Source organism: Gobius niger, assembly GCF_951799975.1.
Source record: "Gobius niger genome assembly, chromosome: 11".
In the NCBI taxonomy this organism is placed as follows: domain Eukaryota; kingdom Metazoa; phylum Chordata; class Actinopteri; order Gobiiformes; family Gobiidae; genus Gobius; species Gobius niger.
In genome coordinates, this window is record NC_136862.1 from 177,443 (window position 1) to 202,427 (window position 24,985).

At 46.4% G+C, this 24,985-nt stretch overlaps 1 protein-coding gene across 1 annotated transcript; it reads left to right on the forward strand.

Moving 5' to 3' along the window:
* Nucleotides 1-394: 394 nt before the first annotated feature.
* On the forward strand, nucleotides 395-21,505 carry plekhb1 (pleckstrin homology domain containing B1; the record flags this gene model as incomplete). The annotated part of the gene is made up of 7 exons (XM_079566744.1): nucleotides 395-417; nucleotides 2,282-2,535; nucleotides 17,039-17,191; nucleotides 17,254-17,356; nucleotides 17,491-17,530; nucleotides 17,601-17,688; nucleotides 21,368-21,505. The coding sequence occupies 7 exons, from the start codon at nucleotides 395-397 to the stop codon at nucleotides 21,499-21,501; spliced, it is 795 nt and encodes a 264-aa protein (XP_079422870.1). The 3' UTR covers nucleotides 21,502-21,505.
* Nucleotides 21,506-24,985: the final 3,480 nt, after the last annotated feature.

Below are 24,985 nucleotides of genomic sequence, written 5' to 3' on the forward strand. Positions count from 1 at the left end.
CCCCTCCCCACTGATGCCACAGACAGCGTGTGGAGGGGGCGTGTCTAAAGGCTCAGAGGTTCTTAAAGAGACAGAGGCCTATTTCAAGACATTCACTACAGCCATTTTGAGAGAGACATTTTATACAAGGCAGTTATTCTAATTTACTGCATTTACAGACCAACAGAAGGTTTGTCATCATTGTAGTGTGATATAGACTGGTGCTATGGGACTGACAAAAGCAGAACACGCCCTCTTTAAAGCAGAACACCCCCTCTTTAAAGCAGAACACGCCCTCTTTAAAGCAGAACACCCCCTCTTTAAAGCAGAACACGCCCTCTTTAAAGCAGAACACCCCCTCTTTAAAGCAGAACACCCCCTCTTTAAAGCAGAACACGCCCTCTTTAAAGCAGGCATGAGGAGAACCCGTGTGAACGAGTGAGACACGTGTGTACGGTGAGGGGTTTTACAGCCTTAAAACATACATAATAATAAAAATAAAGTTGTCTTCTTCGCAGACTTCGACCCCGCGATAAACGAGTCCAACGTCCGAACAGAAACGTCACTGATTAACGGCGTCAGAGGAAAACTCAGACAAAACTCATTCTAACGTTTCCTGTCTTTATCTTTTATCTTAAACACTTTGATTCTAATGTTGTGGTTGCTTTGGTTCGCTTTTTGTCACATTTTTACCGTCACTTTATTGACAGTTTAGATTTGGATAAAGCTGGAGGAAATGTGCCGGGCTCAGGTGGGAGGTTTACCTGAACATGTGACTTATTACTGCTTTAGTTTAATCATTATTATAATCAATGGGTATTAGTCGTCTCCATGTTTATAAAGTCACTGTTCGAACCTCGTAATCCCCACATGAACCCAGCACATTTCTGCCAGTGTAGCTTTACCCAAATCTAAAAGCAACAAAAGTACAATGAAAAGGCGACTAAAGAGTGATGAAAAGGCAAGAAACAATCAACAAGAAAACCACGAAAGAGCGACGGAAACGTGACACAAACACTTTAAAATGAGTCGTGTAGGTCTTAGCTTTCAAATGAGGTGTTTCTCTGGCCTATAGACTGTGAGCTCCAGTCGAGACGCTTCAGATTTGGGTAAAGCTGAAGTGGAGAGAGAGGTAAAGGTTAGTGCTAGATGGTCTGCTCCGGAGTCTGCTGTGAAAACGTGAGATATCACGACATAAATGAAGGTTAGGGTCAGATGGTTAACGTCTTAACTCCCGCCTGAACCCAGAGGAGCTTTTTCCTCCGTCAACACATTTGTTTTCCAACATTTTTTTGTTGGGTGTTCAGCTCATTTTTGTAACTTTTTTGTAATTTTTTATCACATTTTTGTCATTTTTTTGTCGATTTTTGGTCATTTTTTCGTCATTTTTTCGTCAATTTTTAATCAATTTTTTGTCATTTTTTTTGTCAATTTTTCATCAATTTTTAGTAATTTTTTCATCATTTTTTTGTCAATTTCTTCTGACATTTTTGTGACATTTTTGCCACTTTTTCATACATTTTTCATCACTTTTTTGTCAATATTTTCTCACTTTTATGTCACTTTTTTGTCAATTTTTCGTCAATTTTTTGTCAATTTTTCATCAATTTTTAATCCATTTTTTGTAATTTTTTCATCATTTTTTTGTCAATTTCTTGTGACATTTTTGTGAATTTTTTGCCACTTTTTCATAAATTTTTCGTCACTTTTTTGTCACATTTCCATCATTGTTTTGTTGCTATTTTCACAGCTTTTTTCCAGAAGCTTTTGGATTGGGGTAAAGCCAAACTGGAGAAAATGTGCTCGGTTCAGGTGGGAGTTAAGGGGTTAACCTTAAGGATTAGGATTATTTGTAACTCATAGATCTGTACAAACAGCAGGCCGTCCCTCCGGAGCAGATCCAGCACTAACGAGAGGTACGAGGTGTGTTTCTCTGTGACAATAGGAAGCAGCTCGTGACGGTTATTCGGGCCGTGTCTCGAACCCCTACGGCACATTTCCTCCGCCGAACTGTCCGCCCCCCCCGCGGGCTCCTGCACTCCGCTCTGAGCCTCATACCTCCGCCGAACTGTCCGCCCCCCCCCCGCGGGCTCCTGCACTCCGCCTGAGCCTCAAACCTCCGCAAAAACACGCATTTACCGTCGATTCTCTGTCAAATCTTATCTTTTCTCAGTGGATTCAGGCGCGGACGTTATCGACGCAGCGCACGAGGACGGTTTAAAAACTGCAGCCAATCAGGAGCCGTCGCTTTGCGTGGTGCAGAAACGATCGAAAACAGGAGGAAAATCAGACTTTAATAAAGATATAAGTGTGATAACTGTGACCGTCCTGACCCGGGCGGCTCCGGGACACCGGGCCGCCGCGCTGTCACCGGGAACCGGAGCCGGACCGCGTTTAACGGACAGAAAATCACCGACTTTAGCGACTCCTCCGCGACAGCAGCGCCGTTTACGGAGAATAAACGGAGAATAAACGGAGAACAAACGGAGAATAAACGCTCTGAGCGCGGATCCGCCCGGTTAACCGAGAGGTCAGAGCAGATTGTTCGAGTTAAAGGTCAGTTTAAAGGTAAAGGCTTTTATATTAAGGTCAGTTCTGTCTCACCGTCCGCTCCGTTTGTTGTTTTCCTTCGAACTGTGGACACGCCTCCAGGAAGTGACGTCGTGAATGCCTTTGTTTTGCTGCGCCTCGTGCGCTGTCACCAGCCTCGTGCCAGAAATAAACAAGAGACCAAAATAAAATAATATTTTATTTTTGTCTCTTAATAAAATAAGAGACAATATTTTATTAAGAGACATATTTTATTAATCCAGAGCTTTCTAAATCCAGAAAGCTCTGGATTTAGTATAATATACTAAATCCAGAGCTTTCTGCAGAAGCTGCTGTCAGGGACGGGTTTAGACTAGATTTATATTTATATTTATATTTATATTTATATTTATATTTGGGTTTGTTTTCACCCACAGCCTCCAGTTCCTCCATGTGGGATGAACACATGTGGGATGAACACATGTGGGATGAACACATGTGGGATGGACACATGTGGGATGAACACATGTGGGATGGACACATGTGGGATGAACACATGTGGGATGGACACATGTGGGATGGACACATGTGGGATGGACACATGTGGGATGGACACATGTGGGATGGACACATGTGGGATGGACACATGCAGAGGTATTTGTTCCAACTCCCAACAGTGTTTTAGTTTTGTGTCACTTTTGAAGAGCCGTAGTTCCGTGATGGAAACTGACATTTGGTCCACGGTCATGTTAACTGTAAATATTTCCCAGAACAATCATCAAAAACACTCCACATTGCAAAGTATTGGATAAATAACCATGTTCTGACCATGTTCTGACCATGTTCTGACCATGTTCTGACCATGTTCTAACCATGTTCTAACCATGTTCTGACCATGTTCTAACCATGTTCTAACCATGTTCTGACCATGTTCTGACCATGTTCTGACCATGTTCTAACCATGTTCTGACCATGTTCTGACCATGTTCTGACCATGTTCTAACCATGTTCTAACCATGTTCTGACCATGTTCTGACCATGTTCTAACCATGACCATGTTCTGACCATGTTCTAACCATGTTCTAACCATGACCATGTTCTAACCATGTTCTAACCATGACCATGTTCTGACCATGTTCTGACCATGTTCTGACCATGTTCTGACCATGTTCTAACCATGTTCTAACCATGTTCTAACCATGTTCTAACCATGTTCTAACCATGTTCTAACCATGACCATGTTCTGACCATGTTCTAACCATGTTCTGACCATGTTCTGACCATGTTCTAACCATGTTCTAACCATGACCATGTTCTGACCATGTTCTGACCATGTTCTAACCATGTTCTAACCATGTTCTAACCATGACCATGTTCTGACCATGTTCTGACCATGTTCTGACCATGTTCTAACCATGTTCTGACCATGTTCTGACCATGTTCTGACCATGTTCTGACCATGTTCTAACCATGTTCTGACCATGTTCTGACCATGTTCTGACCATGTTCTGACCATGTTCTAACCATGTTCTAACCATGTTCAGACTATGTTCTGACCATGTTCTGACCATGTTCTGACCATGTTCTAACCATGTTCTGACCATGTTCTGACCATGTTCTGACCATGTTCTGACCATGTTCTGACCATGTTCTAACCATGTTCTGACCATGTTCTAACCATGACCATGTTCTGACCATGTTCTAACCATGTTCTAACCATGTTCTAACCATGTTCTGACCATGTTCTGACCATGTTCTGACCATGTTCTAACCATGACCATGTTCTGACCATGTTCTGACCATGTTCTGACCATGTTCTGACCATGTTCTGACCATGTTCTAACCATGTTCTGACCATGTTCTGACCATGTTCTAACCATGTTCTAACCATGTTCTGACCATGTTCTAACCATGTTCTGACCATGTTCTGACCATGTTCTAACCATGTTCTGACCATGTTCTGACCATGTTCTAACCATGTTCTGACCATGTTCTGACCATGTTCTAACCATGTTCTAACCATGTTCTGACCATGTTCTAACCATGTTCTGACCATGTTCTGACCATGTTCTAGCCATGTTCTGACCATGTTCTAACCATGTTCTGACCATGTTCTAACCATGTTCTAACCATGTTCTGACCATGTTCTGACCATGTTCTGACCATGTTCTAACCATGACCATGTTCTGACCATGTTCTGACCATGTTCTGACCATGTTCTGACCATGTTCTGACCATGTTCTGACCATGTTCTGACCATGTTCTAACCATGTTCTGACCATGTTCTAACCATGTTCTAACCATGTTCTAACCATGTTCTGACCATGTTCTGACCATGTTCTGACCATGTTCTAACCATGTTCTGACCATGTTCTGACCATGTTCTAACCATGTTCTGACCATGTTCTAACCATGACCATGTTCTGACCATGTTCTGACCATGTTCTAACCATGTTCTAACCATGTTCTGACCATGTTCTGACCATGTTCTAACCATGTTCTGACCATGTTCTAACCATGTTCTGACCATGTTCTGACCATGTTCTAACCATGTTCTGACCATGTTCTGACCATGTTCTGACCATGTTCTGACCATGTTCTAACCATGTTCTGACCATGTTCTAACCATGTTCTGACCATGTTCTAACCATGTTCTAACCATGTTCTAACCATGTTCTGACCATGACCATGTTCTAACCATGTTCTGACCATGTTCTAACCATGTTCTGACCAAGTTCTGACCATGTTCTAACCATGTTCTAACCATGACCATGTTCTAGCCATGTTCTGACCATGTTCTGACCATGTTCTGACCATGTTCTGACCATGTTCTGACCATGTTCTGACCATGTTCTGACCATGTTCTAACCATGTTCTGACCATGTTCTGACCATGTTCTAACCATGTTCTGACCATGACCATGTTCTGACCATGTTCTGACCATGTTCTGACCATGTTCTGACCATGTTCTGACCATGTTCTGACCATGTTCTAACCATGACCATGTTCTAACCATGACCATGTTCTAACCATGTTCTAACCATGTTCTGACCATGACCATGTTCTGACCATGTTCTGACCATGTTCTGACCATGTTCTAACCATGTTCTGACCATGTTCTGACCATGTTCTGACCATGTTCTAACCATGTTCTGACCATGTTCTGACCATGTTCTGACCATGTTCTGACCATGTTCTAACCATGTTCTGACCATGTTCTGACCATGTTCTAACCATGTTCTAACCATGTTCTGACCATGTTCTAACCATGTTCTGACCATGTTCTGACCATGTTCTAACCATGTTCTAACCATGTTCTGACCATGACCATGTTCTAACCATGTTCTGACCATGTTCTGACCATGTTCTGACCATGTTCTAACCATGTTCTGACCATGTTCTAACCATGTTCTAACCATGACCATGTTCTGACCATGTTCTGACCATGTTCTAACCATGTTCTGACCATGTTCTAACCATGTTCTAACCATGTTCTGACCATGTTCTAACCATGTTCTAACCATAACCATGTTCTAACCATGTTCTGACCATGTTCTGACCATGTTCTATCCATGTTCTAACCATGTTCTGACCATGACCATGTTCTGACCATGTTCTGACCATGACCATGTTCTAACCATGTTCTGACCATGTTCTGACCATGACCATGTTCTAACCATGTTCTGACCATGTTCTAACCATGTTCTGACCATGACCATGTTCTGACCATGTTCTAACCATGACCATGTTCTGACCATGTTCTAACCATGTTCTAACCATGTTCTAACCATGTTCTAACCATGTTCTGACCATGTTCTGACCATGTTCTGACCATGTTCTGACCATGTTCTGACCATTTTCTAACCATGTTCTGACCATGTTCTGACCATGTTCTGACCATGTTCTAACCATGTTCTGACCATGTTCTAACCATGTTCTGACCATGTTCTGACCATGTTCTGACCATGTTCTGACCATGTTCTGACCATGTTCTGACCATGTTCTAACCATGTTCTAACCATGTTCTGACCATGTTCTAACCATGTTCTGACCATGTTCTGACCATGTTCTGACCATGTTCTGACCATGTTCTGACCATGTTCTGACCATGTTCTAACCATGTTCTGACCATGTTCTAACCATGTTCTGACCATGTTCTAACCATGTTCTGACCATGTTCTGACCATGTTCTGACCATGTTCTGACCATGTTCTAACCATGTTCTAACCATGTTCTGACCATGTTCTAACCATGTTCTGACCATGTTCTGACCATGTTCTGACCATGTTCTGACCATGTTCTGACCATGTTCTAACCATGTTTTTCTTACCATGTTCTCACCATGTTCTCACCATGTTCTGACCATGTTCTAACCATGTTCTAACCATGTTCTAACCATGTTCTAACCATGTTCTGACCATGTTCTGACCATGTTCTAACCATGTTCTGACCATGTTCTCACCATGTTCTCACCATGTTCTAACCATGTTCTGACCATGTTCTAACCATGTTCTGACCATGTTCTAACCATGTTCTGACCATGTTCTCACCATGTTCTCACCATGTTCTAACCATGTTCTCACCATGTTCTAACCATGTTCTAACCATGTTCTAACCATGTTCTGACCATGTTCTGACCATGTTCTGACCATGACCATGTTCTAACCATGTTCTAACCATGTTCTGACCATGTTCTGACCATGTTCTGACCATGTTCTAACCATGTTCTGACCATGTTCTGACCATGTTCTGACCATGACCATGTTCTAACCATGTTCTAACCATGTTCTGACCATGTTCTGACCATGTTCTAACCATGTTCTGACCATGTTCTCACCATGTTCTCACCATGTTCTGCCCATGTTCTGCTACAGACTGACCAGTGTGGCCTCAGTTATGACCACGTGGACATTTTTAGACGTTCTGATTAGGACCGTCTTTGTCAGGGGTGTCCAAACTTTTTTCACCGAGGGCCGTACAGTTACATGTTTAAGGCATGGAGGGCCACAGATCAGTGGTCAATGCATTCAAACATTCAACTACGTGTATTTAAGAGAGGTTTAAACCATTCTCCAAACTTGTATCTACAGGCTTGGAACCATAAGTCTTACAATAAATGTCAATTTTTGAGATTTTAATTGTGTGGAATTATTAAAATTGCAGGAATATTACCATCTCTGGCGAAGTGTGGCAATAAAACAAGAAGCCTGAGGGCCACCAAAAATGTGTCTGAGGGCCGCATTTGGCCCTCGGGCCACACTTTGGACACCCCTGGTCTTTGTGAAGACTCAGACTGACGTCCAAAGTTACATCCTGATAAACTACAATCTACAACACCCTGTTTTGTAAATTGTGTGTGTGCGTGTGTGTGTGTGTGTGTGTGTGCGTGTGCGTGTGCCTGTGTGTGTGTGCATGTGTGTGTGTGTGTGTGTCTATTCCTTTTTTCCTCCAGCAGATCCCAGGAAATACATCAGACGACGGTCGAGGACCCGAGCAGGAGGAGGAAGAGACGCCCGCGGAGGGGGAGGGAGAGATTTTTTTTTTTATTTTAATTTTTTTTTTATGTCCTCTGCAGTGAAACTCAAGTCACAAATTTGGGACTTGAGACGAACTTGACCAAAGCTCCAAAGAGACTGGATGAGGACTTTCTGTTTGAGACTAAAGACCAATGACTCCCTCCATCCATCCATTTTCTTCCGCTTTATCCGGGGCCGGGTCGCGGGGGCAGCAGTCTTAGCAGAGATGCCCAGACTTCCCGATCCACACACACCTCCTCCAGCTGTTCTGAGCCCGAGGCCACACCTCCTCCAGCTGTTCTGAGCCCGAGGCCACACCTCCTCCAGCTGTTCTGACCCCGAGGCCACACCTCCTCCAGCTGTTCTGAGCCCGAGGCCACACCAGGCCAGCTCGGAGACATAGTCCCACCACCGTGTCCTGGGTCCACGAGGCCTTGTCCCACTAGGACATGCCTGGAACACCTCCCGCGGGAGGCGACCAGGAGGTATCCGGAACAGATGCCCGAGCCACCTCAGCTGCTCCTTTCGACGTGAAGGAGCAGCGACTCTACTCCGAGCTCCTCCCGGGTAACTGAGCTCCTCACCCCCAGCCACCCTGCGAAGGAAACTCATCTCGGCCGCTTGTATTCGCGATCTCGTCCTTTCGGTCATGACCCAAATCACATGACCATAGGTGAGGATCACATGACCATAGGTGAGGATCACATGACCATAGGTGAGGATCACATGACCATAGGTGAGGATCACATGACCACAGGTGAGGATCACATGACCACAGGTGAGGATCACATGACCACAGGTGAGGATCACATGACCATAGGTGAGGATCACATGACCATAGGTGAGGATCACATGACCATAGGTGAGGATCACATGACCACAGGTGAGGATCACATGACCACAGGTGAGGATCACATGACCATAGGTGAGGATCACATGACCACAGGTGAGGATCACATGACCATAGGTGAGGATCACATGACCATAGGTGAGGATCACATGACCATAGGTGAGGATCACATGACCACAGGTGAGGATCACATGACCATAGGTGAGGATCACATGACCATAGGTGAGGATCACATGACCATAGGTGAGGATCACATGACCATAGGTGAGGATCTCATGACCACAGGTGAGGATCACATGACCATAGGTGAGGATCACATGACCATAGGTGAGGATCACATGACCATAGGTGAGGGTCACATGACCACAGGAGAGGATCACATGACCATAGGTGAGGATCTCATGACCATAGGTGAGGATCACATGACCATAGGTGAGGGTCTCATGACCATAGGTGAGGATCACATGACCATAGGTGAGGATCACATGACCATAGGTGAGGATCACATGACCATAGGTGAGGGTCACATGACCATAGGTGAGGATCACATGACCATAGGTGAGGATCACATGACCATAGGTGAGGGTCACATGACCATAGGTGAGGATCTCATGACCATAGGTGAGGGTCTCATGACCATAGGTGAGGATCACATGACCATAGGTGAGGATCACATGACCATAGGTGAGGGTCACATGACCACAGGTGAGGATCACATGACCATAGGTGAGGATCACATGACCATAGGTGAGGATCACATGACCATAGGTGAGGGCGGGAACGTAGATCGATCGGTAAATCGAGAGCTTTGCCCCGACTCAGCTACCTCTTCACCACGACAGACCGATACAGTGAACCAATGACTCCCTGTGCCATTATTTTTCTTATAGATTTGAGTTGAACTGAAGAACAGGCTTTAGTAAACCCAGCGAGTTATGTGTATATGTGGTGTTTAGCCACATGCTTCTTCAGGTGAATAAACGATATATAGTTTACTACAGCACGATTTATTTATATGTCTATTGGCCTGTTGCACGGTGTGGCTATGCTAGCTCCTCTGACCTGAAGTTGTGAGCGCCAGTACTTCCTGTCTGTATTCTTTTCCTATAGAGATGAGCTCAGACCTGCGGGAATAATAATCATATTTTCTAAAGATTACATGGTGGGCAGTGAGTTCCTGGTAGATGATCATTTACTGTGTTCAAGTCTTGATGTAGGGTGTAGCGAGTTCATAAAGGATTGATAGTTTGTCTTGAAGCTAAAGGCTAACACTAACATGCTATACATTTTTTTTTAATAAATACAAATACCAATAAAAAAATGAAAGTAGGACAAGATGGTTTATCTGCAGATTAGTTTATATTTGAGGCACTATTTGAAATTGTATAATGCATGAAATTAATGTTAGCCTTTAGCTTCAAGACAAACTCACTGATCCTTATGAACATAGACGTCTCCACTGAAATATTTATACTGTACAGCAACTCGTTCACCTGCAGTAAATGATCATCTACCAGGAACTCACATCCACCACAGGATCTCTAGGAAATGCGATGATTCGAACAAGTCTAAGCTCATCTTAATGGAAATTAATACGAACAGGAAGTACTAGCGCCCACAGCTTCAGCTCACAGGAACTAGCGTAGCCACATTGTGCAACAAGCCAATTGAGGACAGGACAACGCTTGATCCTCCACTGGTGTGAAATAGACAACTAAAGCTTTAAACATGAAAGACTTTGGCATTTTATTCTAAACAAAGCCTCTCACTTTACCCATGTTCACCCTAATGGTGTGTGTACTTTTACTGCAGTACTTTGTCCTCCTCAGAGGTAGAATGACACGAGGCTAATCTGTGTTGTGTCAGTGTGAGATTATCTCAATCCTCCATCAGAAACAAACCACAGACAAATATAAACACGACCTAAAGAACTGTATCGTCTTTATATTAATGTGAATTAATTTAACAGATTATCCATTTCGGATTTACTCAAATCTAAAGCTTCTGGAGCTTACAGCCAGAGTAACACCTCATTTGAAAGCTAAGACCTACATAACTGAGCTTCCGTTGCTGCCGTGTTGTCGTCTCTTCTTGGTTGTATTTCTGATGCATCTTCATCCTTGTTTACGGCTCGTTTCAGTCGCTGTTTTAGATTTGGCCAAACTGGAGAAAAAGCATTTGGTTCAGGCAGAGGTTAAACTCCACAGAAAGGCCCCGGAATCGAACCTGGGACCTTCCGGCTGTGAGGAAGGAGCAATAACAACTGCGCCACTGTGCCGCCCAAATACAGATACAGTCGGCATCGCATCATAGAAGGTGCCCTAACCCTCAGCCATGCTCCCGTTAGCCCCACATCTAAGCCAGAAGAAAACAGGTCCTAACCGGAATAATGACACGTCGGACTAATGGGCCGACCCGTCATAGAAGGGGGCGCATGCTTGCATCATGCTACATGCATCATGTTAGCATCATGCTACATGCATCATGTTAGCATCATGCTACATGCATCATGTTAGCATCATGCTACATGCATCATGTTAGCATCATGCTACATGCATCATGTTAGCATCATGCTACATGCATCATGTTAGCATCATGCTACATGCATCATGTTAGCATCATGCTACATGCATCATGTTAGCATCATGCTACATGCATCATGTTAGCATCATGCTAGCATCATGCTACATGCATCATGTTAGCATCATGCTACATGCATCATGTTAGCATCATGCTACATGCATCATGTTAGCATCATGCTACATGCATCATGTTAGCATCATGCTACATGCATCATGCTACATGCATCATGCTACGTGCATCATGTTAGCATCATGCTACATGCATCATGTTAGCATCGTGCTACATGCATCATGTTAGCATCATGCTACATGCATCATGTTAGCATCATGCTACATGCATCATGCTACATGGATCATGCTACGTGCATCATGTTAGCATCATGCTACATGCATCGTGCTACATGCATCATGTTAGCATCGTGCTACATGCATCATGTTAGCATCGTGCTACATGCATCATGTTAGCATCGTGCTACATGCATCATGTTAGCATCGTGCTACATGCATCATGTTAGCATCGTGCTACATGCATCATGTTAGCATCATGCTACATGCATCATGCTACGTGCATCATGTTAGCATCGTGCTACATGCATCATGTTAGCATCATGCTACATGCATCATGTTAGCATCATGCTACATGCATCGTGCTACATGCATCATGTTAGCATCGTGCTACATGCATCATGTTAGCATCGTGCTACATGCATCATGTTAGCATCGTGCTACATGCATCATGTTAGCATCGTGCTACATGCATCATGTTAGCATCGTGCTACATGCATCATGTTAGCATCGTGCTACATGCATCATGTTAGCATCATGCTACATGCATCATGCTACGTGCATCATGCTAGCATCGTGCTACATGCATCATGTTAGCATCGTGCTACATGCATCATGTTAGCATCATGCTACATGCATCATGCTACGTGCATCATGTTAGCATCATGCTAACATGATGCATGTAGCATCGTGCTACATGCATCATGTTAGCATCATGCTACATGCATCATGTTAGCATCGTGCTACATGCATCATGTTAGGATCGTGCTACATGCATCATGTTAGCATCATGCTACATGCATCATGTTAGCATCATGCTACATGCATCATGTTAGCATCATGCTACATGCATCATGTTAGCATCATGCTACATGCATCATGCTACATGCATCATGCTACGTGCATCATGTTAGCATCATGCTACATGCATCATGTTAGCATCGTGCTACATGCATCATGTTAGCATTATGCTACATGCATCATGTTAGCATCGTGCTACATGCATCATGTTAGGATCGTGCTACATGCATCATGTTAGCATCATGCTACATGCATCATATTAGCATCATGCTACATGCATCATGTTAGCATCATGCTACATGCATCATGTTAGCATTATGCTACATGCATCATGTTAGCATCATGCTACATGCATCATGTTAGCATCGTGCTACATGCATCATGTTAGCATTATGCTACATGCATCATGTTCAATCAATCAATCAATCAATCAAATTTTATTTGTATAGCGCCCAACAACAACCAGAAGGTGCCCAGAGCGCTTTCCAGGATAAAAACAAGAATCATCGTAGACAACAATAAATACAAAAACACATAAAAACAGCATCGAGTCGGTGGCTATCCGAAGGCTTTCCTGAAAAAATGTGTCTTCAACTGTGATTTAAAAACACTCAGCTCTGTGATGTTTCGAAGCTGTAATGGAAGTGCGTTCCACAGCTTTGGGCCTTGCACTGCAAATGACCGGCCTCCAAACTTTGTGTATTTGAACTTGGGAGTGACCAGGGAGGTGTGTTCAGAGGAGCGCAGAGTTCTGGCTGGTTCGTAGACCGTTACCAATTCGGCAAGGTCGGCCGGGGCCAGACCATTGATGGCCTTGAAAACAAACATCAGGACCTTAAAGTCCACCCTAAACGCCACCGGGAGCCAGTGGAGAGAGCGGAGGCCTGGGCTGATGTGTGAGCGTCTGGAGGTGTTGGAGAGGAGACGAGCTGCTGCGTTTTGTACCAGTTGAAGCCGATTGAGGAGTGATTGGTTAAGTCCAGTGTAGAGGGCGTTACAGTAGTCTATCCTCGAGCTGATGAAGGCATGGATGGCCTTTTCCAGGTCAGCTCGGGACAAGAAAGACTTGATCTTACTCAGTAGCCTAAGCTGGTAAAAGCTCGCCTTCACAACTGCACCTATCTGTTTATCAAGGATCATGCCACTGTCAAAAATAACACCCAGGTTGCGGATGGCGGGGGCAAACTGAGGTGTAGGAGGACCAAAACTGGGGGAACTGTGAGGTGAGTCCGGGGTGAACAGGATGTACTCAGTCTTTCCTTCATTCAGGTGAAGGAAATTCTGGGAGAGCCATTGTTTGATGGTGTGAAGGCAGTTGTAGAGAGGGTCCAATGCAGCACTGTTGCTCAGAGTCACAGGGAGGTAGATCTGGAGGTCGTCTGCATAGAAATGAAAGTGGACGTTGTGTTTAGAGATAAGTTGACCAAGTGGCAGCATGTACAGTGAAAACAGAATAGGGCCAAGAATGGATCCTTGGGGCACACCGGATGACAGAGGAGCAGCTGAGGAGGAACAGTCATTGAGCATTACGGAAAAAGTTCTGTTAGTGAGATATGATGAAAACCATCTGAGAGCCATGCCCTGCAGACCGACAGTGTGTTGAAGTCGGGAGATGAGGATGTTATGATCCACGGTGTCAAATGCAGCGGTCAGGTCCAGTAGCACCAAAACCACAGAGCTTTTACTGTCCAGGGCTCCCAGGATGTCATTGTGGACCCTCAGTAACGCTGATTCGGTGCTATGCCTAGACCTGAAGCCGGACTGGAACTTATCAGCTATTGCGTGCAGTTGGAGGTGAGACTGAAGCTGGGAGACAACAAGCTTCTCCATCAGCTTAGACAGGAACGGCAGATGAGATATAGGGCGGAAGTTGGACAGTGTGGAGGGATCAAGGTTGGGCTTCATGTTAGGATCGTGCTACATGCATCATGTTAGCATCATGCTACATGCATCATGTTAGCATCATGCTACATGCATCATGTTAGCATCATGCTACATGCATCATGCTACATGCATCATGCTACGTGCATCATGTTAGCATCGTGCTACATGCATCATGTTAGCATCGTGCTACATGCATCATGTTAGCATCGTGCTACATGCATCATGTTAGCATCGTGCTACATGCATCATGTTAGCATCATGCTACATGCATCATGTTAGCATCATGCTACATGCATCATGCTACATGCATCATGTTAGCATCGTGCTACATGCATCATGTTAGCATCATGCTACATGCATCATGTTAGCATCGTGCTACATGCATCATGTTAGCATCATGCTACATGCATCATGCTACATGCATCATGCTACATGCATCATGTTAGCATCGTGCTACATGCATCATGTTAGCATCGTGCTACATGCATCATGTTAGCATCGTGCTACATGCATCATGTTAGCATCGTGCTACATGCATCATGTTAGCATCGTGCTACATGCATCATGTTAGCATCATGCTACATGCATCATGCTACATGCATCATGCTACATGCATCATGTTAGCATCGTGCTACATGCATCATGTTAGCATCGTGCTACATGCATCATGTTAGCATCATGCTACATGCATCATGCTACATGCATCATGCTACGTGCATCATGTTAGCATCATGCTACATGCATCGTGCTACATGCATCATGTTAGCATCGTGCTACATGCATCATGTTAGCATCATGCTACATGCATCATGTTAGCATCGTGCTACATGCATCATGTTAGGATCGTGCTACATGCATCATGTTAGCATCATGCTACATGCATCATGTTAGCATCATGCTACATGCATCATGTTAGCATCATGCTACATGCATCATGCTACATGCATCATGCTACGTGCATCATGCTACATGCATCATGCTACGTGCATCATGTTAGCATCATGCTACATGCATCGTGCTACATGCATCATGTTAGCATCGTGCTACATGCATCATGTTAGCATCGTGCTACATGCATCATGTTAGCATCGTGCTACATGCATCATGTTAGCATCATGCTACATGCATCATGTTAGCATCATGCTACATGCATCATTCTACATGCATCATGCTACGTGCATCATGTTAGCATCATGCTACATGCATCGTGCTACATGCATCATGTTAGCATCGTGCTACATGCATCATGTTAGCATCGTGCTACATGCATCATGTTAGCATCATGCTACATGCATCATGTTAGCATCGTGCTACATGCATCATGTTAGCATCGTGCTACATGCATCATGTTAGCATCGTGCTACATGCATCATGTTAGCATCGTGCTACATGTATCATGTTAGCATCGTGCTACATGCATCATGCTACATGCATCGTGCTACATGCATCATGTTAGCATCATGCTACATGCATCATGTTAGCATCGTGCTACATGCATCATGTTAGCATCATGCTACATGCATCATGCTACATGCATCATGCTACATGCATCATGTTAGCATCATGCTACATGCATCATGTTAGCATCATGCTACATGCATCATGTTAGCATCATGCTACATAATTCAGCATTTGTTAAAGTAGTTTTTTAATAATTAAAGAAAGTTTCGATCGTTCTCCTCTTTGTTTTCCCCTAAACTGCTTCAAACATGACCATATATGGGCGAATCCATAACGTTTTTCTGGAGCGAACGCTCAGACGCAGAGTCTGACGCGAAGAGTCTGTCCCTATGGGCGGAGCCTGCCCCTGTGGGCGGAGCCTGTCCCTGTGGGCGGAGTTTGAACAGCGCCTTAATCCCGTCAGGTCCAGGTCTGGATTATCTTCAGGAGCTTTAGTGTGAGGACATGGCGCTGCTGAAGTCGGGCTGGCTGTGGAGACAGAGTGAGTTTATTATTGTTATAGAGCAGAGGGTCTCAACACGAGGCCCGTGGCCCTGCACGGTCCTATATTCATCTGGACAGTTCAGGAGTGTCCTGAGGAGCAGGAGGTTCCGAGGAGCAGAGTGTCCTGAGGAGCAGGAGGTTCCGAGGAGCAGAGTGTCCTGAGGAGCAGATGGAGCAGAGTCTGACAGAGTTTATGTAACGCCTCGTGAGCCTCATTGTTTTTACTTTGTTTGGTTAAAGGTTTAGACGATGATTAATGAGTCTCTAATATAATGTACTAATAATCCATGATTAATGAGTCTCTAATATAATGTACTAATAATCCATGATTAATGAGTTTCTGTAGGGGAGTTTAAAAGCATCAGAGCTAAAAGGCATAGGCACACAAGGCGGCTACACATGTGTCACAGTGACACCACTTCTGTTTGGAGGAATGGACCAAAGCTCATCAACGATAGTGAGAAGCTTGTGGAAGGAAATCCAAACGTTTGACCCGAGTTATACAGTTTTTTTTATTATTTTAATAAAAATACTAACCTCCTGAATGTTCTGCAGGTTAGTATTTTATTATTTTAATAAAATACTAACCTCCTGAATGTTCTGCAGCCTCGGTGAGGTTAGTATTTTTATTATTTTAATAAAATACTAACCTGCTGAATGTTCTGCAGCCTCGGTGCTGCGGCGCTGGCGGCTGAACTGGGCCGACCTGTGGGTCGACGGGTCGCTCTGCTTCTACAGGAGCGACCGCAGGAGGAACCTGGAGCAGAGGCTGAGTCTGAAGACGCTCTGTGTGGACGTGCGCTCAGGCCTGGAGTGTGGAGGTCAGTCGTTCTTGCTACACGTGGACACCAAACATCAGGAGCTCATGTGGACTTTGTTTCAGATGTGGCTCCTCCAGAGACCAACCCCAGGGAGAACCTGCTGGTGGTGCAGCTCCGAGACGGATCCACCGTCAACATGTGCGCCAACAGCGAGGACGAGTCCATGTGAGCGTCTCTCAGACTGTCTCTCTCTCGTCTCATGTCTCGTCTCTCTCTTGTCTCTCTCTCGTCTCATGTCTCTCTCTCGTCTCATGTCTCGTCTCATGTCTCGTCTCATGTCTCGTCTCTCTCGTCTCCAGAGCCTGGAAGCTGACGCTGCTGGAGACTCGCAGGAACCCGGTGAGCGCTGACGCAGTCGTCTGGACCGTGTAGTTTTTAATGTTTTTAATGACCTGCTTTTGTTCTTCAGGTTTTCACCTACGACCCGTACGACGACTACGAGGCCGTCCCCCTGAGCCGATACCAGACCGTCTACATCACCCCAGGGGCGGGGCCAGGTGAGAGGGCGGGGCCAGGTGAGAGGGCGGGGCAAGGGGAGAGGTCCCTATGCTAAAGTGGCTATGATAGTTAGCATCAGAGGTCACTATGCTAAAGTGGCTATGATAGTTAGCACCAGAGGTCCCTATGCTAAAGTGGCTATGATAGTTAGCATCAGAGGTCCCTGTGCTAAAGTGGCTATGATAGTTAGCATCAGAGGTCCCTATGCTAAAGTGGCTATGATAGTTAGCACCAGAGGTCCCTATGCTAAAGTGGCTATGATAGTTAGCACCAGAGGTCACTATGCTAAAGTGGCTATGATAGTTCGCATCAGAGGTCCCTATGCTAAAGTGGCTATGATAGTTAGCATCAGAGGTCCCTGTGCTAAAGTGGCTATGATAGTTAGCATCAGAGGTCCCTATGCTAAAGTGGCTATGATAGTTAGCACCAGAGGTCACTATGCTAAAGTGGCTATGATAGTTAGCACCAGAGGTCCCTATGCTAAAGTGGCTATGATAGTTAGCACCAGAGGTCCCTATGCTAAAGTGGCTATGATAGTTAGCACCAGAGGTCCCTATGCTAAAGTGGCTATGATAGTTAGCATCAGAGGTCCCTATGCTAAAGTGGCTATGATAGTTAGCATCAGAGGTCCCTATGCTAAAGTGGCTATGATAGTTAGCATCAGAGGTCCCTATGCTAAAGTGGCTATGATAGTTAGCACCAGAGGTCCCTATGCTAAAGTGGCTATGATAGTTAGCATCAGAGGTCCCTATGCTAAAGTGGCTATGATAGTTAGCATCAGAGGTCCCTATGCTAAAGTGGCTATGATAGTTAGCACCAGAGGTCCCTATGCTAAAGTGGCTATGATAGTTATCACCAGAGGTCCCTATGCTAAAGTGGCTATGATAGTTAGCACCAGAGGTCCCTATGCTAAAGTGGCTATGATAGTTAGCATCAGAGGTCCCTATGCTAAAGTGGCTATGACAGTTAGCATCAGAGGTCCCTATGCTAAAGTGGCTATGATAGTTAGCATCAGAGGTCCCTATGCTAAAGTGGCTATGATAGTTAGCACCAGAGGTCCCTATGCTAAAGTGGCTATGATAGTTAGCATCAGAGGTCACTATGCTAAAGTGGCTATGATAGTTAGCATCAGAGGTCACTATGCTAAAGTGGCTATGATAGTTAGCACCAGAGGTCCCTATGCTAAAGTGGCTATGATAGTTAGCACCAGAGGTCCCTATGCTAAAGTGGCTATGATAGTTAGCACCAGAGGTCCCTATGCTAAAGTGGCTATGATAGTTAGCATCAGAGGTCCCTATGCTAAAGTGGCTATGATAGTTAGCATCAGAGGTCCCTATGCTAAAGAGGCTATGATAGTTAGCATCAGAGGTCCCTATGCTAAAGTGGCTATGATAGTTAGCACCAGAGGTCCCTATGCTAAAGTGGCTATGATAGTTAGCATCAGAGGTCCCTATGCTAAAGTGGCTATGATAGTTAGCGCCAGAGGTCCCTATGCTAAAGTGGCTATGATAGTTAGCGCCAGAGGTCCCTATGCTAAAGTGGCTATGATAGTTAGCATCAGAGGTCCCTATGCTAAAGTGGCTATGATAGTTAGCATCAGAGGTCCCTATGCTAAAGTGGCTATGATAGTTAGCGCCAGAGGTCCCTATGCTAAAGTGGCTATGATAGTTAGCATCAGAGGTCACTATGCTAAAGTGGCTATGACAGTTAGCATCAGAGGTCCCTATGCTAAAGTGGCTATGATAGTTAGCACCAGAGGTCCCTATGCTAAAGTGGCTATGATAGTTAGCATCAGAGGTCACTATGCTAAAGTGGCTATGATAGTTAGCACCAGAGGTCCCTATGCTAAAGTGGCTATGATAGTTAGCATCAGAGGTCACTATGCTAAAGTGGCTATGATAGTTAGCATCAGAGGTCACTATGCTAAAGTGGCTATGATAGTTAGCACCAGAGGTCCCTATGCTAAAGTGGCTATGATAGTTAGCATCAGTCCCTATGCTAAAGTGGCTATGATAGTTAGCATCAGAGGTCCCTATGCTAAAGTGGCTATGATAGTTAGCATCAGTCCCTATGCTAAAGTGGCTATGATAGTTAGCACCAGAGGTCACTATGCTAAAGTGGCTATGATAGTTAGCATCAGAGGTCCCTATGCTAAAGTGACTATGATAGTTAGCATCAGAGGTCCCTATGCTAAAGTGGCTATGATAGTTAGCATCAGAGGTCACTATGCTAAAGTGGCTATGATAGTTAGCACCAGAGGTCACTATGCTAAAGTGGCTATGATAGTTAGCACCAGAGGTCCCTATGCTAAAGTGGCTATGATAGTAAGCATCAGAGGTCACTATGCTAAAGTGGCTATGATAGTTAGCATCAGAGGTCCCTATGCTAAAGTGGCTATGATAGTTAGCACCAGAGGTCCCTATGCTAAAGTGGCTATGATAGTTAGCACCAGAGGTCCCTATGCTAAAGTGGCTATGATAGTTAGCATTAGAGGTCCCTATGCTAAAGTGACTATGATAGTTAGCACCAGAGGTCCCTATGCTAAAGTGACTATGATAGTTAGCACCAGAGGTCCCTATGCTAAAGTGGCTATGATAGTTAGCATCAGAGGTCACTATGCTAAAGTGGCTATGATAGTTAGCACCAGAGGTCCCTATGCTAAAGTGGCTATGATAGTTAGCATTAGAGGTCCCTATGCTAAAGTGGCTATGATAGTTAGCACCAGAGGTCCCTATGCTAAAGTGGCTATGATAGTTAGCATCAGAGGTCCCTATGCTAAAGTGGCTATGATAGTAAGCATCAGAGGTCACTATGCTAAAGTGGCTATGATAGTTAGCATCAGAGGTCCCTATGCTAAAGTGGCTATGATAGTTAGCACCAGAGGTCCCTATGCTAAAGTGGCTATGATAGTAAGCATCAGAGGTCACTATGCTAAAGTGGCTATGATAGTTAGCACCAGAGGTCCCTATGCTAAAGTGGCTATGATAGTTAGCATCAGAGGTCCCTATGCTAAAGTGGCTATGATAGTTAGCATCAGAGGTCCCTATGCTAAAGTGGCTATGATAGTTAGCACCAGAGGTCCCTATGCTAAAGTGGCTATGATAGTAAGCATCAGAGGTCACTATGCTAAAGTGGCTATGATAGTTAGCATCAGAGGTCCCTATGCTAAAGTGGCTATGATAGTTAGCATCAGAGGTCCCTATGCTAAAGTGGCTATGATAGTTAGCATCAGTCCCTATGCTAAAGTGGCTATGATAGTTAGCACCAGAGGTCCCTATGCTAAAGTGGCTATGATAGTTAGCATCAGAGGTCCCTATGCTAAAGTGGCTATGATAGTTAGCATCAGTCCCTATGCTAAAGTGGCTATGATAGTTAGGATCAGAGGTCCCTATGCTAAAGTGACTATGATAGTTAGCACCAGAGGTCTCTATGCTAAAGTGGCTATGATAGTTAGCATCAGAGGTCCCTATGCTAAAGTGGCTATGATAGTTAGCACCAGAGGTCTCTATGCTAAAGTGGCTATGATAGTTAGCATCAGAGGTCCCTATGCTAAAGTGGCTATGATAGTTAGCATCAGAGGTCCCTATGCTAAAGTGGCTATGATAGTTAGCATCAGAGGTCCCTATGCTAAAGTGGCTATGCTAGTTAGCATTGCTGACGCTCCTGTCTGTTTGTCAGGTGTTCATCAGGTGGTGGTTCACAGAGATCCCTTTGATGATCTGACGGAGCACCTCGTCCTCGGTCTCCTCACGGGGATCGCCGCCGGAGCCGCCATGAGGTCCTTCCTCTGGATGCCCTTCTTCTTCTGCTGAGGCTCCTCCTCCTCCTGGACCTCCTCCTGGACCTCCTCCTCCTCCTGGACCTCCTCCTGGACCTCCTCCTCCTCCTGGACCTCCTCCTCCTCCTGGACCTCCTCCTCCTCCTGGACCTCCTCCTCCTCCTGGACCTCCTCCTGGACCTCCTCCTCCTGGACCTCCTCCTCCTCCTGGACCTCCTCCTCCTCCTGGACCTCCTCCTGCTCGTCTTTAGCAGCCGTTGTAACAGACGTTCACCCCCAGGGGTCCTCGTTTCCCCACAGTTAAGGACAGAATTAAACTGGGACAGTTCTCTGATCTGTCACTAGGGGGCGACAGAGTTACTGCAGGTGTAATTTACATTTACAAGTGTTTGTGTTTGTGTAGACGCTTTAGATCAGGTTCTTGTAAAATAAAGAGTTGTTTAAATGTTTTCTTCTCCTCAGTTGGATCATTTCTTTAAACGTTTAGTTTCTTTGGTGAATCTGTGATGTTTGAAAAGGACCAGGAAGAAAAACAGCAGTTTGGGTTTGAGCTCGAACCAGAAAAATAATTAATCCCTTTGATCAGAGTCAATTATTATCAGTATTATTATTATTATTTGAAAAAACTTCAATATAATAATAATAATAATAATAATAATAATAATAATAATTTATTCTCATTATTATTGTTAATAATCATAATCATAATATATATTTTTATTTCTAATAAATTATATATATAAAAAAAAAAAAAACACTCTTCCTCACCCTCTGCGGGCGTCTCTTTCTCCTCCTGCTCGGGTCCTCTCCCGTCGGCCTGGGAGCTGAGGGTTCTGCGCAGTATCTTTGCTGTTCCTAGAACTGCACTTTTCTGGACCGAGATGTCTGATGTGTTTCCTGGGATCTGCTGGAGTTTGGGGGTCACTGCCCCGAGTGCCCCAACGACCACGGGCACCACTGATGCTTCACCCTCCAGGTTGAAGGCATCAGTGGTGCCCGTATATACATATATATATGTATAAAAAAAAACAACTATATATATATATATATATACATATATACATATATATATATATATATATATATATATATATATATATATATATATATATAAATGTATATTATTAATAATAATCATAGTAATATTGTTATTAACATAATTATAATGATTATTATTATTGGATCCGTGACTTTGGGCTGATTATTTGTGCTGAATGTGTCACATGACTGTTATTAAGGTGTAATAACTCACAGAAACACAGTCGTCTGGACCGGGGCTGAAATGTGATGAAACGAAGCTCAAACAGAAATGTTTTTTATAAAATTAGTTTTTAATCAAAAATGTTTTTTTTTATTTCATAAAAACAGAAACAAAGACAATTTGGCCTCATTAAAACATGTACAACAGTCACAGGCTCCTCCTCCTTTACTCCTCCTCCTGTCCGTATACCTCCCTGTGCCCCTCCCCCTCCCCTCCTTGCCCCTCCCCTCCCTCCCCTCCCTCTCCCTCACCACCTCCCGCGGGCCCCGCCCCTCCAGGCCGCTCGGGTGCCGGTACGACCCCCCCTCTCCTCCCTCTCCTCCCTCTCTCTCCTCTTACTCCTCCTTCTGTCCGTATACCTCCTTGCCCCTCCCCCTCTCCTCCTTGCCCCTCCCCCTCCCCTCCCGCTCCTCCCTCTCTCTTCTTTACTCCTCCTTCTGTCCGTATACCTCCTTGCCCCTCCCCCTCCCCTCCTTGCCCCTCCCCCTCTCCTCCCTCTCCTCCCTCTCCCACACCACCTCCCGCGGGCCCCGCCCCTCCAGGCCGCTCGGGTGCCGGTACGACCCCCCCTCTCCTCCCTCTCTCTCCTCTTACTCCTCCTTCTGTCCGTATACCTCCTTGTCCTTGCCCCTCCCCCTCTCCTCCTTGCCCCTCCCCCTCTCCTCCCGCTCCTCCCTCTCCCGCACCACCTCCCGCGGGCCCCGCCCCTCCAGGCCGCTCGGGTGCCGGTACGACCCCCCCTCTCCTCCCTCTCTCTCCTTTACTCCTCCTTCTGTCCGTATACCTCCTTGCCCCTCCCCCTCTCCTCCCTCTCCTCCCTCTCCCTCCTCTTACTCCTCCTTCTGTCCGTATACCTCCTTGCCCCTCCCCCTCCCCCTCTCCTCCTTGCCCCTCCCCCTCCCCTCCCGCTCCTCCCTCTCCCGCACCACCTCCCGCGGGCCCCGCCCCTCCAGCTCGCTCGGGTGCCGGTACGACCCTCCCTCTCTCTCCTTTACTCCTCCTTCTGTCCGTATACCTCCTTGTCCTTGCCCCTCCCCCTCCCCTCCTTGCCCCTCCCCCTCCCCTCCCTCTCCCGCACCACCTCCCGCGGGCCCCGCCCCTCCAGCCCGCTCGGGTGCCGGTACGACCCTCCCTCTCCCTCCTTTACTCCTCCTTCTGTCCGTATACCTCCTTGCCCCTCCCCCTCCCCTCCCGCCCCTCCCTCTCCCGCCCCTCCCTCTCCTCCCTCTCCTCTCTCTCTCCTCCTCTTACTCCTCCTTCTGTCCGTATACCTCCTTGCCCCTCCCCCTCTCCTCCCGCTCCCGCACCACCTCCCGCGGGCCCCGCCCCCCCAGCCCGCTCGGGTGCCGGTACGACCCCCCCTCTCCCCCCTCTCCCTCCTTTACTCCTCCTTCTGTCCGTATACCTCCTTGCCCCTCCCCCTCCCCTCCTTGCCCCTCCCCCTCCCCTCCCTCTCCTCCCTCTCCCGCACCACCTCCCGCGGGCCCCGCCCCTCCAGCCCGCCCGGGTGCCGGTACGACCCTCCCTCTCCTCTCTCTCCTCCTCTTACTCCTCCTTCTGTCCGTATACCTCCTTGCCCCTCCCCCTCCCCTCCTTGCCCCTCCCCCTCCCCTCCTCCCTCTCCCGCACCACCTCCCGCGGGCCCCGCCCCTCCAGCCCGCTCGGGTGCCGGTACGACCCCCCCTCTCCTCTCCCTCCTCTCCTTTACTCCTCCTTCTGTCCGTATACCTCCTTGCCCCTCCCCCTCCCCTCCTTGCCCCTCCCCCTCTCCTCCCTCTCCCGCACCACCTCCCGCGGGCCCCGCCCCTCCAGCCCGCTCGGGTGCCGGTACGACCCCCCCTCTCCTCTCCCTCCTCTCCTTTACTCCTCCTTCTGTCCGTATACCTCCTTGCCCCTCCCCCTCCCCTCCTTGCCCCTCCCCCTCTCCTCCCGCTCCCGCACCACCTCCCGCGGGCCCCGCCCCTCCAGCCCGCTCGGGTGCCGGTACGACCCCCCCTCTCCTCCCTCTCTCTCCTTTACTCCTCCTTCTGTCCGTATACCTCCTTGCCCCTCCCCCTCTCCTCCTTGCCCCTCCCCCTCTCCTCCCTCTCCCTCACCACCTCCCGCGGGCCCCGCCCCTCCAGGCCGCTCGGGTGCCGGTACGACCCCCCCTCTCCTCCCTCTCTCCTCCTCTTACTCCTCCTTCTGTCCGTATACCTCCTTGCCCCTCCCCCTCCCCTCCCTCTCCTCCCTCTCCCGCACCACCTCCCGCGGGCCC